General features: G+C 41.9%; 1 protein-coding gene across 6 annotated transcripts in view; it reads right to left on the reverse strand.

Annotated features, from left to right (window-relative positions):
* Positions 1-12,225, reverse strand: part of plekhg2 (pleckstrin homology domain containing, family G (with RhoGef domain) member 2) — a 126,285-nt gene that overhangs the window by 30,738 nt on the left and 83,322 nt on the right. For all 6 annotated transcript variants that reach the window (XM_056374974.1, XM_056374976.1, XM_056374973.1 and 3 more), the window contains 2 exons: positions 8,992-9,058; positions 6,238-6,284 (listed from right to left, as the gene is read on the reverse strand). In XM_056374974.1, coding sequence (XP_056230949.1) covers positions 6,238-6,284; positions 8,992-9,058 — 114 coding nt within the window. The remainder of the gene's footprint in view (positions 1-6,237; positions 6,285-8,991; positions 9,059-12,225) is intronic.

Below are 12,225 nucleotides of genomic sequence, written 5' to 3' on the forward strand. Positions count from 1 at the left end.
ACTAGCCAGCCATGATCAGAGCTGGTCCAATTACATAGTTGATGAGGAAAGGAGCTTCAATGCTTCCTATCTTATCTCCTTTAGCAAAGGAAACACTGGACCTTCCTCTATGAAAGGAAAGGAGAAATGCCATCCTACAATTCCTTCCTTAAAATGGCGCACCATTGTAGTTTCACCACAGCAGACCCACATAAATGTATTGACAACAGAGCTGCTGTTTTATGTTTGTGACTCGAACTGATGGAAATCCTTGTCTGATGGACTGAAACCCAAATCCCTAAATATAGATTTCTCTTTAAATCAGTTAGGAGTCATCATAGGAACAAGTAGATTGAATTTATAGTGAACAATATCATCATCATAACAAAATACTACAGCCTATACATAAATATTGTTTTTTGATATCCCCTCACTGTGTAAAGGACTAAAAATGAATTTTCTCTACTTAACAAAAGTATAAAAATGTCAAAAGCGCCTACGACAGGACACTATAAATTTATGCCGGAATATAATTTATTCTGATCTCTTGCTCAGTTCCTTATTTCTTTTTAATTATTTATATTTTTTATATATTAAGCTTAGTGTAAGTGCAGTTGGATTCCCTCAGCACTCTGGTGTGTTTTCCTACATCCTTATGAATTCTCCTTCACTTCTTTCCTTGACCTCAAGACATTTTCCATCAAGGTCAAGGAGAAGGGTTTAGAGAGATTATTTTGACTTTTCGAGTGGAGCCCAGATCTCCCACCCAACTTTCAGTGGTTGAGTTGCATTGTGGGTACATGTAGGTCCTGGGTTTTGACAAGGAAGAAGAATGGGTGGAATAAAGAAGATATCTCTGGCTCTGCTGCATTGATTTGGATTCTTTTTTTAACATGTCAATGACATGCAGTGAGTGCTCTTCTAAGAAGGCAGGGCACATTGGTCACAATTCATCAGCTGTTCCAACAATCAGATTAGAAAAGGACATTGAATTAAAAACTGTGTGGAGAAGAGAGGCTGAGTGAGTGGACTGGTCATATTCCTCACTGAGAATGAGTTAGACCAGGAAGGTGAATCATGGAGGACTTGGTGTCAGAGTACTGAACTATATAAAAGTGTCTGTCATACTGACTCAGAGATAAAAGACACCGACAAGAGAAACTCATCAGAGCACAAACATTAAAGTATTAAAGTTTTCAAAATGCTGTTGTCACTGTTTTCAAACTCTTTTATTGCGCTGTACAGATACACACTGTCATCCTTCACCCCAATTTTCTTATTCTGTGTGTTTGTATATGTGTGTGTGTGTGTGTGTGTGTGTGTGTGTGTGTGTGTGTGTGATGTTCTGGATTAGACAACGATCCTGCTCCAGACTCTTCTTCTGCTCCATTAAGCAGACCTCTCTCTGTATTTCTACTAAAACACATTTCTCTGCTCATAAACCACACTCTTTTCTCATTCAGAGTTTGTCAGGAACAGATGACAAATGCTCAGGGCTGTTTTTACAGCAGAGTGTCGACAGGTTTCAGTTTCACTCAACAAACAGACGTTTAAACATAAATCAAAACTGACAGAATAAAGTTCTGTGATCACCCCCCACAGGCTGCAGTGTTCATCTCAGCCAAACAACACAGTCCCGATGGTTCACCTGTTCTAAGAGTGTTTTCACACCTTTGCTTTTTAGTCCAGTTAAACCAAACCCTGGTTGATTTTCCACCTCAGTACGATTTGTTTGTCATGTCCATGAAGAGACGTTAAGTTATGTTTAGTTTTGTCTGTCTCGTGACTTCTTGTTTTATTTTGAAAACCTAACTCTCCTCTCGGTTCAGGTAACTTCCTCCTTCCCTTGTGTGTTTCCCACTGGTCTGATTGTCTGCCCCGCCCTGATTGTTTCCACCTGTTTCCCGTTACCTTGTGTGTGTATATAGTCTGCGTTTCCCTTTGTCCTCTGCCAGTTCGTCTTGTTGCCGGAGAACCACGCCAGCCACATTGTCCCATGCCAGGTTTTGAATTCAAGATTACGTTTTGCCACAGTCTTCCTGTACATTATTTTGATACTTTGTCTTTTCCTGTGTCCTGAATTTTTTTTTTTTTGTTGGTTTTCCTCGAAAGAGCGATTTTTACTTGGATACTTTGAATATATATTCCTCTGTTAGAGTGATTTTCCGTTGATACTTTGTTATTAAAATATTGTTGATTGGTACTTTCTCTTGGAGTCGTGCAACTGGGTTCAAGTCTTATTTCAGTTGTTACAGCATCACTCCAACATAGCCTAAATAAGAGACCAGAGATGCAACAGCAATATGTGGCCTTCATGGGAAAGATATTGGAGAACGATCATGCGGAGGTAGCACCATCATTAGGAGAGAGTGAAGAATGCTGGTACCTGCCAACCTTTGGGGTGTTTCACCCACAAAAAACAGGCCAAATCAGGGTGGTGTTTGACTCAAGTGCCAAACACTTTCTCTCAATGATGTGCTACTCTCAGGCCCTGATCTCAACAATACACTTCTTGGAGTTCTAATGCGGTTGCTATCCTGGCAGATATACAGCAGAGGTTTCACTGCGTCTTGGTGCAACGGGACTACAGGAACTACCTGAGATTCCTGTGGTACAAGGAAAATGATGTGACAAAAGAAATCATAGACTACAGGATGAAGGTTCATGTTTTTGCCAACAGCCAGTCCACTGCTGTAGCTATCTATGGACTCAGAAGAGCTTTCAGAGAGGGTGCACAGGAACATGGAACTGATACAGTCAACTTTGTGGAGTGCCACTTCTATGTGGACGATGGCCTTTGTTCTTTGCCAACTAATGCTGAAGCCATCGACTTGTTACGCAGAACACAGACTTCACTTGCTGAATCAAACCTCAGGCTTCACAAGTTTGCTTCCAATAGCCAAGAAGTCTTGGAAGCTTTCCCACCTGAAGACTGTGCAGCAGTTGTGAAGGATGTAGACTTCAGTGGAGATGCTGCACCTACTCAACGCAGCCTAGTTCTCCTATGGGAGATAACAAGTGACACGTTCACCTTCTCCATGGCAAATGTCATCAAGCCATTTACTCGTCGTGCTGTCCTCTCCACAGTGTCCAACAGTGTTTTCGACCCCTTGGGTTTTCTGGCCCCAGTCTCAATACAAGGAAGAGCCCTCCTGCAGGAACTCAGAGCTGAGTTGTCTGACTGGGTCATGCCGCTACCTGAAGATAAGCTCAGTAAGTGGGAGGCCTGGCAAGACTCACTTCAGGACCTGAGACACCTTCATGTACCACGTACATACACAGCAGCTTCCCTAGCCAAGGCAGTACATGTAGAGCTCTGTGTGTTTTCTGATGCATCTACCGAAGCCATCGGTGCTGAAGGCTGTACAGGAAGATGAAGAAGCTCACGTTGGATTCATCATAGGGAAGTCCAGTCTTGCGTCTCAGTCTGAACCAACTATTCCAAGGCTTGAACTTTGTGCAGCAGTCTGTGGAAATGGCAGACCTAATTCATGATGAATTGGCTAGATTCCACAAAGTTCTACACTGACAGCATAGTGGTTCTGGGCTACATCTATAATGAATCCAGATGCTTCTACGTTTATGTCCATAATAGAGTTCAGCGCATTCGCCAAACCACAAGGCCTGAACAATAGCACTATGTGCGCACGGAGGATAATCCTGCTGACCATGCATCGAGGTCTGTTCCTGCCTCGCTCCTAGCACAGACAACGTGGTTTACAGGACCCTAATTCCTGCTCAACTTTCCCAACAAGCCAGAACAAGTTCAGTCTTTTGACTTAGTCAAACCAGAGCTGGACGTGGACGTCCGTCCACCAGTAAGGAACTATGCTACAAAACTTCAAGAGACAGGCCTCAACACAGAATGCTTTTAAAGGTTCTCAGCTTCAATTCTCTTGTTCAAGCTATAGCACTCCTAATTCACACTGCAAGGTCCCACAATCTCTCTGTAAAGGATGACATAAGTGTGATCTGCCTCGCACTCCAGAAGAATTATCTCAAGCGAAGGAAGTCATCATCACAGCTGTTCAGAAGAGAGCATTCCCAAAGGAATTTGAAGCTTTGACGACGCACAAGTCAGTCCCTCTAAGCAGCAGTCTTCGTCACCTCAGTCCAACCTTGCAGAACAATCTCATCTGTCTTGGAGGCTGACTGAAAAATGCTAACCTGGATATTGGAGAGAAGAACCCAATAATCCTCCCAAAGGATGATCATGTTTCCTTGTTGCTTGTTAGACATCATCATGCTCTGGTCAAACACCAAGGCCGTCACCTGACAGAGGGAGCTGTCAGGGACTATGGCTCTTGGGAGGGAAAAGGCTCATCAACTCAGTCTTACACAAATGTGTAACCTGCCGTAAACTTAGGGGCAAAATGCAAGAACAACGCATGGCAGATTTGCCACCAGAGAGCCTCCAAACTTGCCCTCCTTTCACGTACGTGGGGTTGGACGTCTTCGGACCCTGTTCCATCACCACTAGACGTACAAGGGGAGGACAAGCTGAGAGCAAGCAGTGGGCTATAATGTTCTGCTGCATGAGCTCCAGAGCTGTGCACATTGATGTCATTGATTCAATGGACACTTCAAGCTGCATCAATGCTTTAAGGTGTTTCTTTGCCATAAGAGGACCTGCCAAAAAGCTAATGTCTGATTGCAGCACAAACTTCAAAGGAGCATGTAAGGAGCTTGGAATGAGCAAAAACCAACCAGACACCATTGTGCAGAGGTACCTAAATCAACAAGGGTGCTCATGGGAATTCAACCCCCCACATGCCTCGCACATGGGTGGTTCTTGGGAACATCTAATTGGGGTGGCCAGAAGAATTCTGGACTCAATGTTTCTTGAGTAGCACATCTGTTTAACCCACAAAGTGTTGTGCACACTATTAGCAGAAGTGACAGCTATTATCACGCAAAGCCACTAATCTCAGTTTCAAATGACCCTGAGGATCCATTCGTTCTGTCACCATCGATGCTTTTAAACCAGAAAGTTGGAGTCCCACCTCCACCAGGAGACTTTACAGACAAAGACCTCTTCACCAAGCAATGGAGACAAGTACAGGCTCTTGCCAACAAATTCTGGACCTATTGGAGTCGATAGTACTTGCCAACTTTGCAGCACCGGAATAATGTTCAGAGACCCACTTAGTTAATGGGATAGTTGGTTAGTGACCTCACAAAGGCCAGGCGGGGAGTGTGTTGCCTTTAAGGCATACATTTGAATGTGCTTTTATTTTTGAAAATTTTATTTTAAAATGTGTTCATCTTGCTTAGGAAGTTATGGGTTACGTTTAGCGTTTAGCTAGTTGTATAGCTGCAGTTCCTACACTGTAGTGAGAACAACATAAAGACCCTTTCAAGAAGGTGGTCTCAGTCCAGTCCCAAATGAGCTCTGGAGTGGTTAATTTTTGGTGTGACAGAGTTCTGAACTTGATCAGACCCCACTAGCAGGTGAAATCACAAGTTTGAGCTCAATGGTTCCTGCAACCTTCTTCCTGTGTTTACTTTCCTGCTCCAGCCAGACAATCTGACCAATCAGAGGAGGGAACGTTTTCACCTGGTTTAATTCTTGAATCACTTGAATTTCTTTCTGTGTGAAAGCAAACTGAACCTACAAGTTTACCAATTCATCAACTTAGCCGGACCACAGCACACCAACTGTAGGTGTGAAAATGTCCTTAGAGTCTCGCCAGCAGTGGAGTGAAACATGTAGTGATTGACCTGAGGGTGGTGCTAAAGTGCAGATCATGGACTTTAAAGGATGTGTCCTCTGGGGAGTAGGAATGTTCAAAGCAAATTCATTCAATGGATGGACAATAGTTATTAAGCTTCCTGATGGTGGATAAAGAAGATTTTCCCTGGACCAGTCTCCTGTTCTTATCATTGTGCAATTCCCATAATTCATTGAATCATTCAATAATTTGTTGTTGTCTGTCATCATAAACTCACATCACATCTTTTCTTTCACGTTGTCATTTGTTGTTGTTTTTTACCTAATTTGTTGTTTCCTCATTCATTAACAACACACACATACATAAATAGTCATGTATTCTAATGACATCACATTTGCTCTGAACACATGCACTGATTTTGTTTTCTGAACATATCTTTTATAATTTACTTTTTTTTAATTATAGATTTATTTTCATTTATTTGTTCTCATCTTCTTTCATTTCATCTGTTCTCACCTGCTTTCAGTGTGTGTGTGTGTGTTCGGTGTGTGTGTGTGTGTGTGTGTGTGTGTGCGTGTGGACTTACTTGGGGTAGTTCATGCAGTAGAGTGTGTAGATGTCAAACGCTTCACTCTGAAGAAAAGACAGAACACAGTTAACATCAGAGGTGGAGGGAGACAGTGTGAACAGATAGAGCGTCATCAAACATAAAAACATAATATTATATTATTTCAAAATTTTACAATTATACAAAGTCCTCCCCCTCTTCTGAATGCTCACTTCTCATCCAACCATCATAAACTCAGATCCACCATCTCCATCTACAGCCTGAACTGGAGGTTATACAAGATGCTTCCCTTCATTTGATTCATGTATCAAGGAGCATATACAATTAGACATTTATCTCAAGCTTTGTACCAGATTGAGACAGCGCCTGTGTGTTTGCAGGAAACAGGACCAGAGTCCATCACTTTCTCCACCTCATCCTCTCTCTGTCTGACTCTGACTCCTACTGCTGCTACCAGCACTTCCCATCAGTCCATCAGTCAGTCAGGAGGTCACAAAGAAAGACAGCATTGTGTCAGACACTCCACACACACACACTCACGCGCACACACACACACACACACACACACACACACACACACACACACACACACACACACACACACACACACACACACACACAGGTCTTAAAATAGTTTGGACATCTCTAACAGTTTAATCTAATGTCCATTGCTGACAGGAAGTTCAGTTCAGATTCAGTCTGAACAAACAGGAAACCACCTGAAGCTCAGAGATTGTTCTCTTACTGCGAATAAAGATAATACATGAAATTATTTTTTTAAATGTTCAGATCCGGAGGTAGAATTATAAAATACAGTTTGTATTTTAAGTGTGAGGCAGAAACATAAGAGACCAATCAGAGAGTGTGAAATCTGAGTGTAGTGCCAACACAAGTTATCTTAAATCTACTAAATAAACACATATGCTCCCATTACAGGGCTACCAATTGAAAGCTCAGCCAGCTTCCCCTACAGACTGCATCACAGCTTCATTACTAGAGTCAGAAACCAGATCCTCCTGGTCAAATATGACTCCAATACATTTGAAAGTTGTTCAGTCACATTTTTACTTGAGTTAAAATTAAATACTGGAGTACTGGATTTTAAAAATACTTGGTATCATAAGTAGATTTTTTTATGCCAGCTCATTGTTGTATTGTTATACATTTACTGAATCTAATGACTCTGAAACAACCTGCTGACTGACTGACTGTAGATCCTGTAGAATAAAAAGACTGTATATGAACATGATACAAGATGATAGAAATGGCCATAAGTCATTTGACCAACCACAACATAAAAACGGTAACTACTACAAGCTGCCATTTTAAAAGTTTATCTAGAATTGAAAAAACCTTTCCTCAACGCTTTCTCAAGTTGAATGCTGAATTTTCTTTAGTCAGTTATGAAGTCTGGCTGTGGTAAACACAGGAAACATTTCAAACTAAATTAATCAAAACACAAACCTCAGATCAGACCATGGTCTCTGGTTCAGAATCTTCTGCCTCACCTTTATCTAACGTTGCCATCGTTAGGACACTGACATATTCAAACATGACTGACAGTGGAGGAGTTGGCTGTGATTGGTTTTTCTCCTGTGATAAACATGAGTGTATGGTTTATCACATTTTCAAAATAAAATAAAATTCAGTCACTGACTAAAAGCTCTGCTTCAAAGTACGAGTACTCTATAGAAATGTAGTGGAGTCTAAAGGACAATATTTGTCTCTTAAGTGTAGAGGAGTAAAAGTCAAATTAGTAAAAGTAAATGTACTTTGTTACTGTCCACCGCTGCCGCCACAACATCACAGCAATGGACAGAACATAAAAACAGCCACAGCTTAACGAGGGTTTTAACTATCACCTCTCAAAATCCAGTTTAGATCCACCCCAGTCTTAGTTTCATGTCATCACTACAATCTCTGATCATCATGTGGAGAACTCCTCTGAGCCTCCTCCAGTTGTTACAGTGAGCTCAGAGCAACAAGATCAACCAGCAGAAATCACGTCGTTATTGACTCAGACCACACACAGCAGGACGCCCCACACTGACACTGTGGTGGCTGTATGCAGCCTTACACCAACACCTGTACATATTACTCTGGGTAACCAAAGCATCACACCTCTATGTATCATGTCTGTCAGGTAAAAAGTTATTTTAAATTTCTACAGTCAATATTTTCCCAGCAAGACTTGAACATTAATCAAAGATAAGGTAGTGTCCCACCTCGATCCTACCCTGCAGGCCTGGAGTCTTAACAAGTTTGTCCACAGGAAATGGCATTAAAACCTATGTGCTTCATTCATCATCTGGTGACCAGGACTGAGACTGGGACATTCCACATCAGTCAAGATGTTAGATGTTTATCTTTCTTGTGTACAAGCTGAAATTCTGACCTGAGAGTAGGGGGAAAGGTCAGGGGTCACCACCATTATTAGGACAGAAAATCTAATGGAGATCTGATGTGGAAGTAAACTTCATAATGCCTGCCTCTGTCTCTGCAACATGTGAGGACAATGTCACTACTGTTTAGACACACACACACACACACACACACACACACACACACGAAAATTTGTTCATTGGGTGTTGGTTTGATCCATAGCAGCAGTGTGTGTGTGTTGGAGTGAATGGAGGGAGCAGTTCTACTGGTTTACTGAGTGTTTGGAGCTCACAGTATAATGTTTTGTGGCAACTAACAGCCTTACACACACACACACACACACACACACACACACACACACACACAAACACACAGCTGTACTGTACTCACCCTCTCTACGAAGCACTCAGCGATGGCTGCCGCGTGAGGACTCCTCTCTAAATCCTCCAGGAGATCACTGAGGAGACAAGACAGAGATGGTCACAGTACAGGAACAGGTACATGGCCAAGTATGTAGACACTACACAGATATTGAAACCACATGGTGATTGAACATGAACAGTGTTCCCAGCAGATGCTGAACCTGCTGCAGGGATTTGATCCCATTCACACACCAGCGCAATAAATCATATAAATATGTGTGTCAGTGTTATTACAAAAATCAGAGTTGCATCACATTCTTTCAGTAATGTTGGGTGATGAAAAGAGATGAATTCCACGCAGTGATGTACAAAAATGAAATAATAATAACAATAACCATAATAAAGTAATAATAAAAGTTTATTTGTATAGCACACTTCATACAATAAATGTAGCACCAAGTGCTTCACATGAAAATACATAAAAACATTAATGTAAAATGAGATGGAATGAAAACAAAATAATAAATAAATAATAAATCATTAGAATATTTTATAATGATCACATAAAGAGGATAAAACTGATAAGACATCAATATTCGTCGATACACTGATATCAGCAGGTAATAGTATCCGGGGAAAAGTGAATTCTGTGCATCCCTCATTACATTTTCATTTTGGGTCTTGCAGGACCTGCAGGATCCAAATCCTGCTGCAATTCTCCAGTCTGAAGCACATCAACAACCACAGAAAAGGAAACAGCACAAACAGCTCAGATTCCTTTGAGTAGAACAGTGATTCACAGCCAGGCTGCTTCACTGGAGGCCATGGAAAACATTTCACTGTGTAATAAATACCAGTGCTGTTCTTGTGCAGCTTAGTCACAGTGAGAACAGCCTGTGTTTCCACACCAAGGTCAGTGTGACGTTGAGCTGACTCCACAACCTGCGGACTGTTACAGCTGGCAGCCGGCCATCCTCAAAACTCTCCCTCCATTCCCACAATTCATTCTCATCGTCATCCCTCTATCCTGCCAAGTCCCAAATTCTGCTGCTACACACACACACACACACACACACACACACAGACACACACACACACACACACACACACACAGACACACACACACACACACACACACACACACACACACACACACAGACACACACACACACACACACACACACACACACACAGATACAACCAATTTCAACAAGTAATTTCTTTATCACTCCATCTTAATTCTTGTCTTCTGCTTCTGTCTCTCATATCCATCCATCTATCCACAGTGTTTCAGCCAAGACCATTCACAGCTCTGCTCACACACACACACACATACACACACACACACACACACACACACACACACACACACACACACACATTCACAAAAAAGCATTACATACACAAACAAGTCCAAATGACTTTTTAAATACAGTACGTTAGTAATGCAGACATGTGTAATAATAACGTGTCTGTTTGTGTGTGTGTGTGTGTGTGTGTATTCTCTGAAAACCTCAGACAAGTCTACTACATCATCACCTAAACCCTGGCCAGGATCACAGCCTCTGATCAAACTCCACCCTCTGACCCCTGACCTCTGACCTCTGGGTCTGTCCTTAATGTTCTGGTTTTTGTATTTATCAAGGTAATCTATTCACTTCCTGGTTAATGAGGATATTAAATCCTGATCAGATTGTCCTGAAACCCGACACGGTCAAAACCTGGAAACCAGATCAGAGCAGTTTGGAATCCAGATCAGCTCTGAGTGGTCCTGCAGTGGAAAATATGCATCACAGTCTGAGCGTCCTTCACATGAACTGGTTGACTTATTGCTTTGTCCCACTGCATCTAAAAGTAACAGTTTCCACCTGCTGTCACAGCTTCATCCCAGCCTCCCAGCCTCCCAGCCTCCCACCCTCTTTGTAGTCTTCCTGCCATTTTCTAAAAATATATAAAGGTGGCTTCCAAGGTGACAGGTGTCCCACTAACCCACCCACAGCCATCTTTAATCAGCAGGTTCTCCAAAAGGCCAGATCCATATTGGCCTGCACAAACCACCCCCTTCAATCTAAGTTTGAAGCCCCTCCCTCAGAGTTTCCTGGTTCAGGTGCAATAGGACTAAAATGCAATTGGACTCCTAAAGTCATTAAATAATACTCATATTATAGCATATCTTGTTTAATGTTGCAATCATAACATCTATCTTGTAATTTTCTCCAATATAATTCTCTAATATTACACCTTGCTCCTAGAAACTGTATCTTATCCTCTGCACTCATAAAATATACAGTGTCAGTGTTCACACCTGTAGCTGTGTTTTCCCTGCCCCCTCTTTCTAGTCTCTTCTGCTGCAGAAGAAGAGCAGGAACAACACATTCAAATGTTTAAAATGTTTTATATTTTAATTATTTGCTTTAGCCAGCTGCTAATAACACACAGCCAGCTAATACAAGCATAGGGCTGCCCAAAAACTAGTAAGTAGCTATACTAGTCAAATTTAATATCACCTGAGCCAGCACCTAGCTACAACACCCTGCTGGGTTTTTACCGAATCCTGAATATATTTGTTCCTCTGAAAGTATTCTCTGCGTCCTCCTCCAGTATTTTTTCTTTTCCATTTCAGCCTTCTCTGCTCCACTTTTCTCCTTCCTGTTTTTGCTGCTGTCCATGTTTCAAACCAATATGAACAGTGAACACATACATTGCCTGGATATCTCTGATAACTCTGTATGAGCCAGGAGAAGAGTTTGGAGCTGTTATTGGGTCATTAGCTGACCAATTACAACTCAAAGCACACTTGGTTTTACCACTTCATTTACCCCCCTACTGCAAATATAGACTTGGTCAAGAGACAAGGGGCTGTGGGCATTCAGTTTAGGCTGGCTAGATGGCAGCAAGATGGCCTACTTTTATATAACACAATATTAGTCTACACAATAATCAGTCGTACCCACTAATGGCCCACCTGGTATTCTCCTGAGCCTCCACTACTGGTGTTGTGTGTTTTATTGTGTTGTGAATATTGTTGCACCTACAAATCAGGTTTCCCACTTGGGATAATAAAATGTCTGAATCTGATAGATCGTCACATGGGGACATCAGTGTCTCTCCTTGAAGTCATTTCAATGTATGATCCCATTCGGAAACATAATAATGGGAATAATGGGAGTGGAACATAAGATCACTTTCCAGTTGGAGACTGTATTTATCCACAGAGCCTTAAAGCTCCAAAGCTGCCTTGCTCTACATAAGGAATTGAACC

Source organism: Seriola aureovittata, chromosome 4 (genome assembly GCF_021018895.1).
Source record: "Seriola aureovittata isolate HTS-2021-v1 ecotype China chromosome 4, ASM2101889v1, whole genome shotgun sequence".
NCBI classification, from domain to species: Eukaryota; Metazoa; Chordata; class Actinopteri; order Carangiformes; family Carangidae; genus Seriola; species Seriola aureovittata.